At 44.5% G+C, this 20,919-nt stretch overlaps 1 protein-coding gene across 1 annotated transcript in view; it reads left to right on the forward strand.

Moving 5' to 3' along the window:
- The window catches only part of M6PR (mannose-6-phosphate receptor, cation dependent), a 109,961-nt gene extending 104,243 nt beyond the window's left edge, over positions 1-5,718 (forward strand). Inside the window, exon 7 of the mRNA XM_085619934.1 lies at positions 1,534-5,718. Within this exon, the coding sequence (XP_085476060.1) occupies positions 1,534-1,656 (123 nt within the window). The 3' untranslated portion in view covers positions 1,657-5,718. The remainder of the gene's footprint in view (positions 1-1,533) is intronic.
- Positions 5,719-20,919: the final 15,201 nt, after the last annotated feature.

Below are 20,919 nucleotides of genomic sequence, written 5' to 3' on the forward strand. Positions count from 1 at the left end.
TTTGCAAATCTGATTAGTTCTTTGTAGCTTTCGTGGAATATTTAAAAAATCATCCCATTTCTAAGGCAGGTGTAGCAACTTTGATAGTCAAGTGAATTCACTGTCGAATCCCATTGCTAAGAGATTCTTACCTGTACCCCCTAGGGCACACTCCACCCTTAGGAAAGGGACAACCATGGCTTTCTTGGGGAACATTCTGCAAACTGACATCTGCAAAGCTGCCACCTGCTCAACACCACACATTTATTAAGCACCCTGCTAGAAGTCTGTGGTTAGCCAAACCGTTCTAAGAACGTTGTGCCAGGCATCTGCAACATCTACTGGCTAGCGAGTGCTGTGCTGGGCATGACTTTACAGTCTATGCAGAACATGAGTATCTTTTACCACGCGTGCCACGATTGGTAAATGTTGCTTACCCCTCAAGGATCTGTTGATTGCATGTAATGCTGTAGATTCACATGCACCTACACTTCTCCCCAGAAGCTTGGGACGATTGCAGATCTATACTTGAATGACTCATCCGACACCACACACTACACATGGTGCACCATGCTAGGCTCCCTTGACACTTCATATACATTCTCATCCGTTGTGCAAAATATTAAGATCAAGTCGCTGCCCATGCACATTATGGAGTAACAACACACCCCGTGACTCAAAAACTTCTTTAAAGAAAAAACACTTGTCATTGTCAATGTCCCAACACTAGATGGCAGGAGTGGAGATACAGGGTGCGTAACATATACCTTTCCTGGATACTGCGCCCACATTAATTATTCATCAGAGTGGTGTGTATTGATGTATATTCCCTGAAAAAAGAGAAATCCCCGAGATAGTGAGCCTGGATAAATATTCCCCAAGACAGTGTGCCAAAATAAAATATTTCCAGAATAGTATTTGTAATTATTTATTAAATGGGAAGTTCTCCAGTGAAATGTGTCAGGTTAGTCGCTCTCTATTATAGGATGTCTGAATAAGTATTCCTCGCAATAATGTGCCACTACAGAGCTTGTGAAACAGAAATCCTAAGACCAGAAGGTCATGGACAGGCAGAGAGGTCTTCAGTCAACAGGATAGAAAGGATATGCCCTCCCTATTTTATACACTTTTCACCAAATGAATATCCTTTCCGTGATTTAGTTGTTACTTCTCTAGAACTAGGGGATAGTAACACAGAGGCGACTAATAGTGGGAGGGGGGCTCCTAGGTGTGTTCTAGAGGAAGTAACAACTAAATCACGGAAAGGATATTCTTTGGGTGAAAAAGCCACTACAGATTCCCAGACTGTTTTGCTAGTGAATATAGATCAGCATGCTCTGCCAGCATGGATTTATACTATGCACATGGTGATGCCTAAATGATGGTTTCCAGAATGTCGTGCCCAGGATGATATGTAATCCAGAACTGCAAATCCCTTCTGATTGCCCCATTATTGATCTTTACTTCTTTCTAATGGTTCACTTCGCCTCTTTCCCTGCAGCTCTTCTACCTTATTTTTCTCCATACAGCTGATGTCTCTTCTCTCTTTCGTAGGATGGGTGCGACTTTGCTTGCAGGTCGAAGCCTCGCAATGTGACTACAGCCTATCGTGGTGTTGGAGATGACCAGCTGGGAGAGGAGCAAGAAGAGAGGGATGACCACCTCTTGCCTATGTGATATCCTAGCACATAAAGGACCCGATCACTCTTTTTCCTGCTTCTCGTCTCCGCTGTGATGGGTTCCTGCAGGACTCTGATTCAGCAGTCACGCTGCAGTTCTTTCTTTCAGGACTTCTACCCGCTTATGCCCCATTTGTTGTACTGTTGAGCACTTAAGTACTAGTATGAGGACAGCTGTCCGAATGAAACCATCTTTTGACACTGATGTATTGCAGAGGAACAGACAGTGGAGTTGATTTGTTTCTGGCAGCGGGGAGATTGCAGGTGGTGTGTAGATCTACACTGTGCTGCCGGATCTTGCAGGGATTCAGTGATGCACCAGTTTTTCAGAAAGCAGTGGCAACTGACAGCTCCCCTCAGTCTCTTGCACGCCTTGTTAGAAAGGTCTGCCACTTTCAGTTGTCTGCTTATCTCCTCAAGAATTGTCGCCAATGACCTCAGGATGACACATTTTTCAGGAGCACTCATTATCCAGAACTTTGTAAGCACCACCACTGTTACAGCGCGTAAACTCCCCGGATCAGACCCATATTGGCCTGTACTGGCCTTGTTTACCATGCTCCTGGATGCAACCTTTTTTCTGTTCCAGAAAACTCTGGGGCAAATGTCTGGTTTGCTACCTTTTAAACATTGTGCTTGTAGACTTTTTTAAGCTCTGCATTTAACTATAACAGTTTGGGTTCTGTTTCATGTAAGTGAATAATCAGGAGAGAGTGAAGGCTGTTCCTTCCAGAATCTGTAGCTTCCAGAGTCTGTGATGCTTTGGTCTGCTCAGAATCTTCTGCCCTAGCTCCAAGATGTGGGTTTCATCTGTTTGAGATTTGGGAGCAGGAAGTTCTCACTAGATTGTGCAATTATCAGCGACTAGCTTTTTACAGGCTGTGCAGGTGAACATGCTGGTGCTCACTGTTGGCTGCCCACATGTCTGTACTCAATTACTAGCATTCCTTCACCCGGCTAAGCATGGAACTGTGGATTGCCAAAGTTCAAAGCATCGGCTCTGTTGGCTTTGGTTGTTTGATATGAGAACTGGTAAGAGTAGGTACCCAGTGCATAGCATCGCAGTCAGGGGTGGATATGGATATCGTCCTGGCTTCCCAAGCAAGCGTAGTCTAGTTTGATTTACAAAGTGAGGTTCTGTGCAGATTTCTACTCTCCACCAACTCCTATCCTTTTAGCTGGTTTTAGGTTTTCAAGCACATGAAGTTAACGTCTCCCCAGCACCATTGGCTGGGAGGGTGATGCAGATAAGATGTGAATGAGCGCTTGTGGAAAACGTTTTGAAAAAAAGGTGGCATGTTCAGTGCATGGACCCAGGGTAAAAACCTGGCTTAGTAATTTTCAATCAGTCCGATGTAGGTATCCAGAAAAACTGCAGTTTAGGCTGTCAGTCTTTGAAGGAGGGGACGGGAAGGTCAGTACTGAAAAACTTTTCCGTACAAGATAAAAACAAGTAATGAAATGCACCATTACAAAACAACTGTGAAAAATGAAGAAAGCTTGATTTAAAGTTAATTGAACTGCACTGGGCACTTCCTTTTGGTTGCCAGCAGACTCTGGTATTCTAGTCCTTCGGTTTGGCCTGTCTGATTCTGTATACTCGCGAGGATGTAAGCCTACGTTTGGTTTATTTCTCGTAAACTTGCCCCCACTTCTCTAGTATTTTTTACAAACCGGCCCAACCATTGGCTGACGGTTGGTTGCTATCGAGCCTTGTAAAGCATCCTCCTTGAAGTAAACAACAAAGATGTTGGATTTTCAGCAACTAAGTGTCTCTGAGAATGTGTGGATGGCAGGACCTCCTGTTATTTTACAAATGCAGGTACGCCCCAATGCCTCCTTTCAGCGCAATGTAATGTCATACTAAGTTGTATTCTCCTTGAATAGCTTCCGTCCCCTGCCACAGTGAAAGAGTGCGCATGTAAATGTGTAGTTGGAAAATCGTTTTCCCCTGCAGGAAAAGAGTATTCCGCCTCTCACCATCTGCTCAATAGAGACAGATCCGACCCTGCAGGCGGGGTGGGTGGTTTGGGAAGCAAAGGTGTGCACCGTAGGGGCGTCCGGTTGCCCTCTTTGTCGCGATCTCCATTACAGTGAGCCCATTGTCCCTCAAGGGAACAGGGCAATATAACCTTTTCTAACACAACCTTTCATTCTTCATGACAACAGTTTGAAGCGAACACCGACAGGTTAAAATCTGTGTCTGTGCTCCCTTGTGTTTTTTTTTCTTCAAAACACTTCCGAGGATGCTCTTCGGGGTTTAAAGTACACCTTTGGACATTAGCCGATGGAAGGGTGGCTGCAAAGGTCATACAAAGGGGAAGGATTTACAGGGGTTTGGGGATAGAAAAGATAGACAAGCTAATGTAGAAGCAAGAAGGGTGCTGGAACAAAAGACTACAAGAAAGCATGAAGTGTTGTAAAAATAAAGGGGAAAAGTGGGAGAGAGCATGTATGGCCAAGAAGAGGAATGGGGAGCAAGAACTGTTCATAAAAGGGCAGCAGCAAAAAACAAAAACTGTGTAGGATAGGTGCAGAGGGTCATCAGATGATGCCGATTGTTTGAAGCAAATGTTAGAGAGGGGACTAGCAATTAGAGCAGTTGGTGTTCTAGACTTTGACTCTTGTAATGCAGACATGGGGTATCAACCAACCTCACACTACAATGAGGAAAATTTCCAAAGATTTGACTGCAGTCATTGCTGGCTTTGGGGGTAGGTGATGGTGCACAGTGACGTGAATAGTCCAGATCCATCCACTTTAACTGATTTGTTTGGCGTAAACATATAGTATAGAACAGTCGCCCACACTGCTTCATTTGCTCAGCTTTGGCTGTTGTATTGTGTTTCCTTAAACTTTGTATTTCATGCTCTGGTTATGGGAGCTGGGGCTCGTTTTTTTCCCCTTTATTATTGTTTTTTTGGTACTGTTTTGGGTATCCGGCAGTGCCGGTTTTTGTTAATATTTCCAAGATGTACATAATAGTTTTTGCGTCAAGCTCCTAGAGTTCTCTATAGATATTTGTGCATTAAATATGTGGGTGAGTACCATTGCATAAGCAATTGAAATGAAGAGCTACATTCTGGTTAAAAATAGCACACATTTGAGCTATGACGACCACCTTGCCTCACGTTTTGTCATGCTAACAACACTGTGACTTTGCAACACATTAACATGGCATGTGATAATGAAAACAGATGCCCTTTTTCCTGCTTCCGCTAGTATAGCTGTTTCTTAAGCATATAGTCTTTGCCAGATTGTCGAGAGTAGGGAATAATTTCTAACGTAAACAAGCCTTTCCCATACTTGCTAATTCTTACTTGTTTTACTTCTGCCGACTTTTTCTTTTTAACCTCAAATGTTACATTTTTTTCATATTTTTGTATACATGCACCATGTGTACATAATTTTGCCAACCGTCTCCTTCCCCTGGATATTTATGAACCCTCCGTGTGACCTACTTTTTTGATTTAACCAGAATCTTACTCCGACAATTTGAGGCAAGTGTGTCGGTAAATTTAGATTTAGCCTGAAGAGATTTTTTCAAGAGGCTTCAGCAAATTTGCTCTGCCCCCTGTCTACTCTGCACCATGTGCAATTTCACTTTAGTACATGGACCAGATGCAGATCGACACAACTCCCGAGGCCTTTATTAAAGGAAAAAATTAAGAGAAACATTTATTTTTTGGTAGGATGCTGTAAACATAAAACTTGTGTTGTGTACCCCTTGTCCCTTGAAGAGATTTACACTATTGGCAGCTGGTGGTCATACGGTGAAGGCTTTTATAACTTTGAATTGTCTTGTGCCAGGTTTCATTCAGCTGTATTATGCACTTGAAGGATTGATTGGTAAGAAGGGCTTTGTCACAAATTACATCCTTTCGTTGATACGTAGATATTATGAAGGATGTGGAGCATGGGCCCTGCACTCCTGTTCCTCTTTTGAGTGCATCTGAGGATTTCAGGTAGAGAGGTTTTCTAGAAAGCACATGAGGTTCTCAGAATCCCAGTTAAAGAAGAAACAATTGCTGAATACCAAATTAAAGTTTCCTAAAGTAAACAACCTGATACATTTTTAATTCAAGGGATTAAGAGAATGGCTCCTAACACATGGATACTATCTACATGCCATTTGGATTGAATCAGGTTATGACATTGCAGAATGAGCCAGTGCCCACGTAGAACCTTTAAGAATGAGAAATCCAGACTTTGGGAAGTGAAGTACATTTTTACATGGGTCAATTTAAATCCTGAAACTAGGTTAGTAAGGATAGAGTTTAAGGTGTTGATGTTTCAGCCCATATTCTGGATTATTTTGTCTTGTATATAAATGTTTCATTGGTCAGTGTATGGCATTACATACATCCGTCTATGAAATTCCACGTGAGGGACATACCGTTGAGTAGTGTAGGCATTGGTATCTTGTATTTTGAGCACCATGTGGAAGGAGAAACAAGAGCAGACTTGGGTAACACTGTGGATAGTGAATGGAAATGTCAGCTATCTTTCTATAAGAATGAGATTCTGAGAAATGCAATGAAAGTTTCCCAGTTCCTCTGTGATGTTCCCTTCTCATCTCCAATTTAGGCTTCTGCAGGTAACCCCCCCCCCCTTCTTTAGATGGCCATCATAAACATTGTGACTTTGGTGGAGCTTTGACACTTTCTTCTCAGAAGTAGTACGATGGTTGTCTAATGAACATAGCTAATTGTGGGATTCAAGTTGCTGTTTTTTTTTTATTTAAAAAAGGCGAAGAAGAAAAGAAAATCCGGTTTTCCTAGAACAAAAGTATCCACCCGTCCACACGGATGTAAGTGCCAGAGCGGCTCACAGAGGCCCACATCACTGAACGAATCGAAGATCCGCACATTTAATTCCTCCAGAATGGCTGTGTATGAACCCTTAACAAGATGTGATGTGCTAGGATGTGTGACCCCCCACAAACTAATGTCCTTCACACACGTTTTGGACTCGGTCAGTGGGTGAATGGGGAGGGGCTCAGGGAAATCTTTTGGGGATAGGTGTGAAATAGATAACACAAATCTATTTTCTTTGTTGTTTTTATGATTAAACTGAAATTGTGTTCATTTTTTTGTACAACACAAAATTAAAAAAATGTAAAAAATATGTCCCTGTGCGATCATTTGGTAATAATCAGCGCGCTGTTCTGCAGGAATGTTTCACAGGAACAATCCTGTGAACAATTGCTGACATCAGAAGGGAGGATTTTTGATGGTACCATAAACAAACACACACTGAAAGCAATTTGCCTTTTTACTGTCGTATGGCTTTCATTTTTTGCAATTATCAGATTTACATGCACCACAGTCTCATGCCATTCATGTATATAACTACTTTCCATATTATTTATTTATGACCTCTCTGGCAACTCGTTTTGCAGAGTTTGTCATGGTTAAATTCTCTTTTTATGAAAGCTTTTTTGTTAGTTTAGCTACACAATTTTGTATTCCATCTGCAAATGGGCCTTTTTTTTTGGAACTCCTAGATTACTGAATCTAAACAATGTTCTCATTTGTCCTGGCAGGCACTAGGGTCATGATTGCAAAGGTGCAGCAGGTGCAATGGCACAGGGGCTAAAAGGTTTAGGAAACCCAGTGAGCTCTGGTTATTGCTATATTTTACTACAAAACAAGGAGTCACCAGTGCAGTTACCTTGCAGGCTCTAGGGTCATGATTTGAATGGTACAGCGACACAGGAGCCAAAAGCTCTAGGAAACCCACTGAGCACAGATTATTGCTATATTTTACTCTCTTCCCATGGAAAGTAAGATTTTCTTCCAATTCAGGATTGGCACTTTGCCTCATAAAGCTTTCACGTGCAAATGCGTGACTTCAGAGGCCTCATCTTCATTATGCCCAGTTTGTAACACTGCGAACAAATCTGTGGCCCATGTCTTATTTGCTTGCCCGGCTTATGCATGACCAAGACTTTCATGATGATTAACAACGATTTGTAGACCGCTAGATAGGCATATGCAGCCATAGTACTGCATTCAAAATCTTAAGTTCAGATCCCTGTCCCTTGTATGCTAGTTCGGTTGGCAAATGTATGGGCCGAATGTGGCTTATTAAAAGATTGGCTTCATCACCTCACTAAGAACCTTATTTTTGAGGCCTTGCGTAAATGTTACGCCACCGGTGCGTCACTTTTTGTGACGCACCGGTGGCATAAAAAATGTGCCATGTTGCGCCCTATTAACAAAGTGACACATCTAGGCAGATGCGTCACTTTGTAAACCCTTGCGCCACATGATACCTGCGCCAGTTATAATGTATGCAGCTTGGGCGTTGCCTCGCAAACAGCCTCGTAGACGTGGCCCATTGAAACCTGAGATTTCAGTGTGCCACTTCTAAGACTTCATTGCGCCAATATCTTACGCCTGCCTCAAAGCAGGCGTAAGACTGACGCAGGCCCTTTCACATGGGGCTTGCCCCATGTGAAAGGACACATTGCTGGAGATGCGTCTGTTTTCAGACACACCCCAGCAATCCGTCACTTTTGCGCCTACAGATACGTTAAAAATAAGGACGTATCTGTAACTCCTTGTGACATGATGCATCATACAGTAAATATGACGCATCCATCATTTCGCAAGGAGGGCGCCCTGAGAAGTGACGTATTGCTGTTTTCATGCAGCCATGCGCCACTTCTCATAAATAAGGCCCTGTGGGTGGCCGCAGGGAGAAGTCTTTACATCTGCACTTTATGATGTAATTGTCTGTGAAACCTTGTATTTTATTTACAAATTGCCAGAAATCAGGAGCGTTCTTTGAGCATAAATTTACATCTATGCAAACTTTGACGTATTTTGCTCGATTGTGTGTTTAACTGTCCGGAAATGTTGGATATATTGTAACGTTTGCCATAGTCTTTTTACTGCCTTTTAGCTATTTAGATTTGCTTTTAATGCCGTTTTTTTTGGATATTTCAAACATTTATGGTAATTGCTGCCAAAATAAAGCTATGATGTATATTCACTTCAGAGGTGCATCTCTAACTCTGCACCAGCAACCAAAGGTGTCCGCATCAAAACACCTCTTGACATCTGCTCTTTCTTAAAGCTGTGAAAGCCAGCTGTTCACATCCAACTCCAAGTCGTTCTCCAATGACTTCCTCTTACAAGAGCAATCCTGACCTACACAACAGCTATATGCTTAATACTTGACAGCTGCAAACTAACAGCCATTAGTCAGACTACCTTGCAGTTACATACATTTAAGTCATTCACAGTGACGACTTTCGTCCAGCAAATCTGACCTTTGGTTAACCTGCGGGTTGTTCTTTGTAGACACCCCTCTTTTTCTTTGCTGTAGTGGTGGTTTGTTGAACCACGACTGGAGCACATCTCTGGCCACCATGCACATATGCAGCTTCTCAGTAACGCTGTGCATACATGGATCCAGCCTCTCTAAAGATCTAGCGAGTTCAAACAGCCACCCCTTAACTTAGCTGTGCTATATATATATATATATATATATATATATATATACACACACACACACACACACACACCCTCTCCCTCTCCATGAGCCTATGCTAATATCGCTTACACTCACCCTACACCATTTCCATCACAGGCATTTGTCGTACTATGCTGCTGCACTCTATGCATAGGGGATGACCCTGTCAGTGACATCAATCCACGGAGTCCAGAGCCTGTAGAGGTACGGGGCAGTGTGGTTCCGTGAATTCTGGAACCCAGTCAATGAAGGTTGGCGTATCGTGATGATTTTGGTATCAGCGAACCGCGACTGACAAGTGCGGTATGCATGAGCGTTTTCGTCATGCTACACCGATGGATTCACTGTGTATCTGACGATCTAGTCTGCACCCTTGGGTTTCATTTTGTACATAACCGCCATTCTGTGGTTGCCATCACATAGGCTAATGACTATAGAATGACTGTGGCCAAGCGAGCCTCTAAGGACGCGTACACCTTAGCTTAAGTTCGTGTTGACTCCTGTTTGACCGAAGTCAACTGACCCTGTTGCCCGAGGCTAAACTTGTTGAGCCAGTACCTTGTTAAGTAGCTGGTCAGATAGAGATCAAAGAGCAGGACATTATTGATTCTATGGCACACGCACACACCCCTCTATCTTGCTCCTCATCTGTTTCTGCTCCTTCCTTTTATGGCCTTATGGCCTAATTATTGATTTGGGTTGAGGTCTTTTATGATGGGCCCGTCCGGCCTGTTCGAGCAAGAATACTGGATGTTTGCCTTGTCATTGGTGATGGGTTGGATAACTGAAAGTGGGTTTGTCGTTATGTGATGCCTCTGTAAATATCATCCTCTGATTGTTCAAATTTGTGAGTAATTGATGCTAGCCAGGAACGTGGTTTTTGGCATAAAAGACGATGCTCCGCTCTATTATGTTGAGCAGTCTCCTGAGAACATACACCGTGTTGTACTTCTAGGACCTCTGTTACTGGCTGCAGCTAATAAATTTGATCTTTGATGTCACCAGAAGAATCCCGTGTCTCTGTACTCTAAGACAGGTGGACCCGAAGACTTCAGGCGTGTCCCCTGCGCCGCTGGGTTTAAATCCCGGTTTTTCAGTTGGCGCCCAACTCTGGGGCGACTTCAGCGGTACCGGTCCAAGCCTGAAGATCGTGAGGAGCTTCGTGTGAAAATTCTGGAGGGAGGCCTACCACTTCATCGACCCCCTGTATGTCGTTGTGGTCCGAAAGTCTTTGCTGCGAAGTTCCCTGCATTCCGATGGCTACGAAGGACTGCTGCCCTGACTGTCGCCCTGTCTTGGAGCCCTTTGATGACTTGTAAAGCGAGACGATAGACGGGTCTTCTGGCGACGTCATCGATATTTCAGTTAAGTATGAGTGGAGCGTCTCCCAGTCCTTGGTTTGTTTTGGTATCCTTCGGGATCGCTTTGATGTGGTACTTGCAGGCCCCAAAGCCGAGGGACTCGTGTATTCACGAGGCTATCGTTTTGATATTCCCTTGAAGTTTGAAGCTAGACTAGTGAGCGAAGATGCCTGGTCTTAGCAGACTTGGAAAGATATTTTGTTATGGTTGTAATAGGGATTCCCGATTGGAGGACTCTTGTCCGGTGCCTCTGATTGGAACTCCGACCTATGAGCTCTATTTATAACACGACGTGGGCCCCATCACGTATAATGATGTATGGATTAGGTATACTAGGAAGGATGGTGTCCTAAAATGGCCCCAATATGGTAGTTACGACACGGAAATTTTAGATAATTTAGAAGTCAGACTCTTCAAAAAGAAAGCCCGGCCGGCAATGTTTGACTCTTTGCGCCTTTGGCGAAAGGAAGCCAAACAAAAGGAAATTAAGTTAGCGAAACGAAATTATAAGCGTGCACAAGGTATGTCGATGGTGCAGGCTGCTATACAGTTTAGGGATAATGAGGAAGAGCAAGAAAGCGAACAGATGTTTAGGCAATGTCAGTTAGCGGTAGACAAATGTTATCCAGCTTTGCCGCCTCAACAGCAAGAAGAAAAGAAAGATCTTGCGAAAGATCCTTTAATGTCGCATCTATTAAGTTCGCCACCCCCTTATGCTCAGAGTGCTACCGCACCTTCGCCACTTGTAGTTGCGCAACCTCCGGTTGTTTTACCTCCAGTGGTTCCTCAACAGCCAGCTCTCCCTCCACTGGCTACTACTGCTTCGGCGCAGCCTTCTCAAGGGCCGCCGTATTTGCTACCTCCTTCGTCTGCTACTCCTATACCTGTGTTGTCTGTTCCTTCTGTTACTGTTCCGACTTCGGTTCCTTCTCATTCTGCTTTGTCCCCTGTTCTTTTGTCACCTTCTCCTTCTGCTCGACGGAGAATGACTGATGCGGTTGCTAGTCTTTTTTCTCCTCTAATGGGTTCATTGGGTATGTCTCCTGTTGTAGAGCGTAAGCAATTGCGTAGTCAATTGCCTGGTCCTGATGAACGGACAGTGTTGGATCACTTGACGCGTAAATGGGTTACCTATCCTTCGCACTATGATCTTGAGGGTGTTATGGATGTTTTCCATCAATGGGAAGCACCGAAACAGAGATACGTATTTGATATGATGTGTTCTTTCCTTCGTGAACAGTGGGAAGATAGTGAGGTAGGGCAGACTCCGCCTGAGTTGTTCCGTGTGCGGTCCGAGTTTGCGAAAGGAACTATAGTGGGTCTTGATGTTGAAAGAGCAGTCGCGACATTGTTGTCGTTAAGGAGTGAGTCTCCTTCTAGGTCGTTATTTGAGCCTGATTCTTCAGTTAGGAGAAAGGTGCGTCAATATCCGATGCGTGAGGTTCCTCCCGTTTGGAGACCTGGTGATGCGCAAGCTAATCCACCTGTTCTGCCACATTTCCAGCGCATTTGGGTACATGTTCCATGGAAGCGTGCCGAAGTCCTAGCTCTAAAGCAGACTCTGCCTGATCCACGTAAAAATCCTGCGGGGTTTTATAAGGAGCTATCTCAAACTGCGGGTTCATGTATTATGAATTTGGCTGATCTAGATATGTTATTTGGGAATGTTGTTCCACAGCCTATATGGAGTAAGATTCGTCATACGGATCATGCGCAGGAATTAGGTGATACATGGAATAATCTTAGAACTGTAGATGAAAGACAAATGGGTGGTGCTAAACCCGAAAATGTGATTGCTGACCTCCCTGGTAGAATTATTGATTATATGAAGACTTTAATGCCTGCTATGCGTGTCAATTGGGACAAGTTGTCTGCATGCAAGCAGAAGAAAGACGAAACTGTGTCCGACTTTTTCACTCGATTTGAAGAGACATTTGCAGACCACAGTGGTCATGTCATGAGTACAGAATGTGGTCAAAGGTTGTTCGTTGATAAGTTTGTGCATAATTTGCTTCCCGAGTTGTGCAATAGGTTGAAGGATTCTGAAAGTGCCTGGGCTGTTTCTTCGTCAGCACAGATATTGGCTACTGCCCAGTACTATGAGAATAGAAATAAGGACGAGATAGAGAAAGCGGATAAAAAGACTAAAGAACTGAAGACTAAGGTTCTTTTGCAGCAAGCATACCCGCCCCGCAATACCCAGCGTGATTATCAGCAACCCCAACAATATCAGAGAAACTCGCAAAGGTTCGAGTCTTCTCAACAGCGTTCTCCTGTAGGTCCTAACCAGTGTGCGTATTGCAAAGAAGAGGGTCACTTCAAGAATAGTTGCCTGATTTTATTACAGTGCACCAACGGTGTTTCTGGTATGAGAGGTCGAGGTGTACAACAAGCTCCGCGAGGTCGAAGACGTGGTATGTCTCAGATTGCGCGTTCCTTGCCTCCGCAGAATTCGATGAATTGTTTTGATCAACAGAATGGCGCGTCTGGTAGGACGGCTCAGTACTATGCGGATGATTATTACGTTGAAGGTGAGAATATGGAAGGTAATGATTGTTAGGACAGCCACAGACAAAGAGAGGGAGTTGTTTCAGTTCCAGTAGATCAGAGTGGACCTTATGTTGAAGTGATTGCATCCGGTGTGTCAGAGCCTTTTCTGTTGAATACTGGTGCTGCGAAGAGTTCTATCATGCACTCTAAACTCCCTGGCGCACCTTTGTCTGGCTTAACGAATGTTTCAGTAGGTTTTTCTGGCGCCCCGGTTAGAAATCCGATTTCTAGTCCTTTGTCTCTTTCTGTCGGACCTTGTGATTTCGAAGCACCCCTCATTCTGACGACAGGTTGTGGTGAGAACTTGTTGGGATTGGACTTGTTGAAGAGATTGTATGCGGCGCTTTATTGTTCTCCTTCAGGAGTACAGCTTACATTGGGAAAGAGAGTGATCTCTCCGATGTATTTGGCTAAAGACCAACTCCCAGCTGAATTGTCTTCTCTTCCTGATTCTCTTTGGGCTACTGGTCCTAATGATGTGGGTCTTTTGGAGATTCCGCCATATGTTGTGACATTGAAGGCGAATGCTAGATTTCCACGCATTCCACAGTATCGTATCTCAAGTGATGGTGAAAGAGCACTCTTGGCGATCATCTCTGATCTGATTGAGAAAGGTGTGATTGAGGAAACGAGAGGTAATGTGTGCAATAGTCCGGTTTTGCCTGTTCTGAAAAGAACCGATTCTTCTCAGCCTCCTGTATATAGGTTTGTGATCGGTCTTCGCGAGGTGAATAAGATTGTTTTTTTTTTTCTTTTCAACTTTATTGTGCAAAATAGCATCGTTACAAATATGGGCCTACAACCACCAGGGCCGGCCGCTAGTATATGCATATCAATTGCTGGATGTCACGAAGCAGCGACTGATCCCCAGAGGCTAAGCAGGATTACAGGGGATATTCTAAGCAACTCAGAAGCTAGGCAGGATACAGATATTTTCAATTTAAAAAAAGAAAAGAACAAACAAAGAAACAATGAAACAAAACTCAAGGCGAGAAACAGTCTAGATGGTGTCGAGCTCCGACGGGGGCATCCCACCATACCAGGTAGAGAATCAGGAGGACAATAAAGATGACCAGGGTTGGGGGGAGGCAGCGGGGAAGTCAGAACAATCAGCCAAAAGGTACAGTATTCCAGGAACCTCAGGATCAGGGGGAGAGAGAAATGTCCGGAGTATCTACAAAAGGGGGCGTACAGATGTTACCTCGGTAGGTGTTCCACTGACCCCAAATTCTACCCCAGGCTTGCCCCGAACCAGATACACCGTCTTCTCTCTGAACATACACCAGTCCATGTTCTCCTTCCATATGTGAATAAGATTGTTGTTCCACAATTCCCTGTCGTGCCTGATATCACCGCTTTACTGACTTTGATTCCGGCCACAGCCACGTGGTTTTTCGGTGATTGATTTGAAGAATGCTTTCTTCAGCATCCCAATTGCCGTGGAGAGTAGAGATATTTTTGGCTTCTCTTTAGGAGGCCGAAGTTTCCGGTTTAAACGCGCTCCTCAAGGCTATTGTGAGAGTCCATCGATCTATAGTCAAGCCTTGAAGACGCAACTTGATTTGTTGGTTTTACCTGATGGTGCTGCCCTTATTCAGTATGTTGATGATCTTTTAGTTGCTGCTGACAATGAAGAAACTTGTAGAGAGGCTACTCTGTCATTGTTACGTCACTTGTCTGATTTCCATCATAAGGTTTCTCTTTCTAAGTTGCAGTGTTGCCGACAAGAAGTTACCTACTTAGGTCACCTCTTATCGAAGGAGGGAAGAAGATTGACCCCAGAAAGAATTCAAGCGATTGCGAAAATGAGTGTGCCTACGACACAGAGAGAAGTGCGTGCATTTCTAGGTATTACATCGTACTGTAGACAGTAGATTCCTAATTTTTCGTTGCTTGCAAAACCTTTGATAGCTCTTACTGTTAAGGATACTCCGAATCCTATTCCTTGGACTGACGAATGTCAGTAGAGTTTTTCAGAATTGCGTGATGCGCAGTGTTCGGCTCCTGTGTTGGGTACTCCCGATTACAGTCAACCTTTCACATTGTATGTCCACGAGAGAGAGGGATGTGCATTGTCAGTTTTGACTCAACAGTTTGGCGATAAGCAACGTCCATGTGCTTATTTTTCGTCGACTTTGGATCCGGTAGCTAGAGCGTTGCCAAGTTGTTTGAGAGCTGCAGCGGCTGTTTCAATCCGACAGTCTGCTGGTTTGGTGATGGACAATACACTGACTGTGATGGTTCCACATGCAGTGGATACCTTGTTGAACCGTACCAAGACACAGCATTTAACTAGTGCTCGGTTGTCAGGTTACGAATTGACCTTGTTAGCAAGTCATGTGCATATAAAGAGATGCAACACGTTGAATCCAGCCACGTTGTTGCCGATCTCAACTGAGACAGATGATACCGGACAGCATGATTGTTTTCTTAGGACTGAGGAAGAAACGAAAGGGAGGATAGACCTTAGGGACACTCCTCTTGCAGAATGTGATGGTACTTTATGGGTTGATGGTTCGTGCTTCAAGCTTCCGAATGGTGATACGACTGCGGCATATGCTGTTACGACTTTGCATACGATTGTTGAAGCTGCTCGTATCCCACATAATTCAGCACAAGCGGCAGAGTTGATTGCATTGACAAGAGCGTGTGTGTTGTCGAAAGGGAAAAGAGTGACTGTGTACACTGACAGCCAGTATGCGTTCAGTGTTGCTCTTAGTTTTGGACGATTGTGGAGAGAACGTGGGTTTCTGACTTCGCATGGGACCAAGATCCAACATGGTCAATTGGTGAATGAACTTCTTGAATCTCTTACTCTGCCGTTGCAAGTTGCGATCGTGAAATGCAGTGCGCATAAGAAAGTCACGGATGATGTTGGTCGTGGTAATGCATTTGCAGATGAAGTCGCGAGAGATGTGATGAGTCGAATGTACGTTGCGGGTCCGGCGAGATGGATTCCAGATAGAAGTATGTGTGAAGATACGATTGAAAGTGTGAAACCCATCCAAGCTGAAGCTACAGAGAAAGAGTTGAATGAATGGAGAGAAAGCAAGGGTAAATTGCACTCGAATGGTTGTTGGGTTGAGTTGTCAGAGCATCAGCGATGGTTGTTGCCGGATGCGTATGTACTTCCAGTGGTTACGATGGCACATGGAATGGCCCATATTAGTGTGAAAGGGATTTGTAAGTTGTTGGCCCCAGTATGGCAAAATGCTGGAATTCCTAAGTGTGCAGAGAATTTGGTCAAGAACTGTATGGTTTGTTTGATGTACAATCCTGGTAAGGGAACTCCAACCCCAGCTGGTCATTTTGCTCCTCCCACGTATCCGTTTGAGGCCTTGCAGTTAGATTTCATCCACATGGAAAGGTGCAACAACCTGAAGTATGTCTTAGTGGTGGTTTGCTCTTTTTCTCAATGGGTGGAAGCCTACTCTTTGAAGGACAATACTGCCTTGTCCACAGCTAAAGCCCTTATTAAGGAATTTTTCCCTAGGTATGGGTTGCCGAGAATGGTCTGGAGTGACAATGGGAGTGAATTTGTGGGTCAAGTGATGAAGAGAGTGTGTGATGGGTTAGGTATCCGGCAGAAGTTCCACGCTTGCAATCATCCCCAGTCAGCTGGTCTAGTTCTACAATGGCACGTTAAAATTGGCCAAAATTCAAGCGAGCTCTGGTCTACAATGGCCTGATGCTTTGCCGTTAGCCCTTCTGTCCACAAGAATGACTGTGCATTCGCGAATGGATCTGAGCCCTTATGAGGTTGTGTTTGGTTGCCCGGCAAATATTTGGGGAGTGCCGCGGACGACAAAATTTAGTGAGATAGAACACCCTGTATTGCTTGACTACCTGTACGAATTGACGGCTAAATTGCGTGTTCTGCATCAACAGGTTCATGATACTTTGCCACAGGTTTCTGAAGATCCAGGGCACACCATTGAATCTGGCGCGTGGGTGCTCGTGAAGAATTTTCAGCGAACCAAGAACGAGCAGCCCCGCTGGACAGGACCTTACCTGGTGTTATTATCTACCCGTTCTGCGGTACTAGTGCATGGTAAAAAGAACTGGATTCACGGCGTACATTGTAAGAGGGCCCCTTTGCCTCTGCCGTACGACCGGTGGGTCCAAAAAGGACTTTCTGAGACTGAGACCGTGCCTCGTTTTCTGCCTTTCAGCGATGTCCGTTTGATTGGAACAAACACTGAGCCAGAAAGCGATGATCTTCTTCAAGAAGCTGTGCCTCCATCGAACCGTTTGAACACTGTTAAACCTGAGCTACTTTTCCGAGAACAGACATTGCCTGGCAAAGAGCGTTATAATTTGCGACCAAGAGTCGCGGGACAAATAACAAATTGAGTTCCTTCTTTGCTATTTTTTAAGGTTAGCTCCCCTCCGAGAAACTATTTTGATTTTTGTTTTTCGAACCACCATCCGGGTTCAGCTGTAGGGTCGCGGTGCCAAGTCCTTGGAGTGCAAGCCGAAGACGTTAGGTCGACGGTTCTGGTTGGTCTAAGGGCGTTCCCTGGACCGACAGGCGCATTCCTTAGCACGGAACACCCATCCGCCGCGAGCAGCACGATTAGAGGATGGAGTTTTTCGGGATGGAGAGACCTACTAAAAGAATGAGCTTCAAGAACGAAATGTGTATAATAATGAGTAGAAAACGCTTTGTAATATTATGTCTGTTTATACTGTTTAGTTTAATGATGTTTTTAATTGGATATGTGACATTCTCTATTCAAGTGACATTCATGCCCACTACACAACACATGCCTCCTCCTACTGTTTCTTCGCATTCTTTTCACCCTCTGCCCGAACATGAGTCCATTAGGAGAATGGAATTCGCTAATAATTCCTTTGTTCAGCTTCTGCACCAACACCAGCTAGTAGTGAACACAACTAATTGTTGGGTGTGTGGCCTTATGCCCCATACTACCGATAAAGGTATTCCTTACCTGGTCCTGCCATTTAGCTACAATGGTTCTGTGTGGGCATACAGAACAATGTTCATTGATGCCCGTGAAGTTAACCCCCTACGTTCTGTGAAGGATAATCCGAAGAATAGGGCTCTGGTCAATGGAATAGTCGACATGATTAGAGGAATAGGTTCTTATGAGACTATCCCGAGAGATGAGACGCTAGCGTATATTGGATGGAACGTTACTGGATATGGAGCTAGTCTGAGTGGGAACCAGCGAGCGAAGAGATCCTCTCCAATTTGGATAGTACCCCATCAGGGTCATTACTGTCTGCAAGGTAATGGCAAGAATCCTAGAGCTCAGTTAGGGAAGAGTGTTTGCATTGAGACATATGTTTTTGCATCCCAGACTTCCCCACCGTTTCTAGCAGCTAAGGGTACCTACTTCATTTGCCATGACAAGAGCGTATACATGGTTGCCCCCTGATTTCTCGGGCACATGTTTTGTCTCGTTCTTGTTACCTCCTACATTTACAGCTGCGGCAGATTACCACAAGATGAGAATCGTTGGAGGGGTCTTCAGAAAGGAAGATACCGCAGGACAAGAATTGGGAGATTTCTTGAAGGGTTTTCTGCCGTTTTGGGGACCTATGGTTAACAGCAGGAACATACGGCAATTGACGAGAGTGGTTGAGTCCACCATAGTCGAGACTGCCGGCGCCCTTAGTAACTTGACTGCTGAGCTCCAGTCGGATCGCCTTATGACTCTTCAGAACAGAGTTGCGTTAGATGTCATACTTGCAGATAGAGGAGGGGTCTGTAAATTGATCCAATCGAGCTGTTGTTTTTCATTCCAGACAACGCTCCGACAGTTTTCCAAGCCATCTCCAAGCTACATAAGCTCTCCGAGTCCGTACATGTGGACGAAGGAGATTGGTCGTTAATGGGATGGTTCTGGGGATTGTTATCCACCTGGGGATGGAAGATTCTGATGGTCATTGGGATGGTATTAGCTATCCTTTTCCTGTTCTGTCTTTGTATACAGTGTGCTCCTGCTATCTGTGGCCTTTTTGCTACCTCGTGTTCGAGGAGACCTGTCCAGAGAGAGTTACTAAGTACCAGGATGATGCTACAGCAACATCTCAATGATCTGATGAATATAGACCTGGACTCAGATTGACGTGAGTTTAGGTTATTGCCTATGTAAGGGCAAAAGGAGGGTCTGTGGTTCCGTGAATTCTGGAACCCAGTCAATGAAGGTTGGCGTATCGTGATGATTTTGGTATCAGCGAACCGCGACTGACAAGTGCGGTATGCATGAGCGTTTTCATCATGCTACACCGATGGATTCACTGTGTATCTGACGATCTAGTCTGCACCCTTGGGTTTCATTTTGTGCATAACCGCCATTTTGTGGTTGCCCTCACATAGGCTAATGACTACAGAATGACTGTGGCCAAGCGAGCCTCTAAGGACGCGTACACCTTAGCTTAAGTTCGTGCTGACTCCTGTTTGACCTGAGTCAACTGACCCTGTTGCCCGAGGCTAAACTTGTTGAGCCAGTACCTTGTTAAGCAGCTGGTCAGATAGAGATCAAAGAGCAGGACATTATTGATTCTTTGGCACACGCACACACCCCTCTATCTTGCTCCTCATCTGTTTCTGCTCCTTCCTTTTATGGCCTAATTATTGATTTGGGTTGAGGTCTTTTATGATGGGCCCGTCCGGCCTGTTCGAGCAAGAATGCTGGATTTTTGCCTTGTCATTGGCGATGGGTTGGATAACTGAAAGTGGGTTTGTCGTTATGTGATGCCTCTGTAAATATCATCCTCTGATTGGTCAAATTTGTGAGTAATTGATGTTAGCCAGGAACGTGGTTTTTGGCATAAAAGACGATGCTCCGCTCTTTTATGTTGAGCAGTCTCCTGAGAACATATACCGTGTTGTACTTCTAGGACCTCTGTTACTGGCTGCAGCTAATAAATTTGATCTTTGATGTCACCAGAAGAATCCCGTGTCTCTGTACTCTAAGACAGGTGGACCTGAAGACTTCGGGCGTGTCCCCTGCGCTGCTGGGTTTAAGTCCCGGTTCTTCAGCAGTCGCCCTGCCCAAAAGAATGTTTCACTCTTCCAAAGTAGCCCAGATGTTACTGGAGCCATTCTAAAAATATCCAACATGTGCAGAAGGACTCGACCCGCCCAGGGTTGGCAGATGGAGCAAAACATTCAAGATGGCGCTTCTGTAGGTTTGGAATCCTCCCAGAGAATGAGGACAGATATGGTGTAAGGGAATCACACTGTAAGATCCCAGGAATTAGAAAGAAAAGAGCTTCTGCGTTCCTGGGGTACTTTTTATGCTTTTGGTGGAAGACCTTTAGGAAGATTGTTCCCCAACAGGATACATACCTTTAAGAAAGGCAGTATATTCGGCATGTTCCTGCAGTCCTTGGCAAAAACAACTTGACCTCCTGCTCCTTGACGTCCTTCAGATGACATGAATCTCAGCCGCAGTCTGATGTTGAATGGGTACCATAAAGACATCCGCTTGTAGCACTTATGACATAGTTTGAATCTTGAAATGTTCGGAAGAGATATTTCACCAAGTCACTATTGATGCCAAAGAAAAGTTCATTACAACACCAAGAAACATGGAGGGGTTGTGATCAACAATAAGACCAAGCACCCAAAAAAAAAAAAAACACTGGTCCACATTTGGAGACCACACACTTGTGAAACATTACTCACTGAGATGGTTAAAAACAGCTTGTTGCTTTTGATCTATCAAGGGCTTGTCAAAAGCATGTCTACATCCAAAAATTTAAATAGACCACTATTGGAAATGGGGAAAGAAGCCAATCGTCTCCTAGTCACTTGGTTTTCATTAATTCTGCTCTTCTCGGCTCACCCCTTTTATTTTTAGTTGCTTTCGGCTTCCATCACTTATTCCAGCTTC

The sequence above is a fragment of the Triturus cristatus genome, chromosome 7 (genome assembly GCF_964204655.1).
Source record: "Triturus cristatus chromosome 7, aTriCri1.1, whole genome shotgun sequence".
Lineage (NCBI taxonomy): Eukaryota > Metazoa > Chordata > Amphibia > Caudata > Salamandridae > Triturus > Triturus cristatus.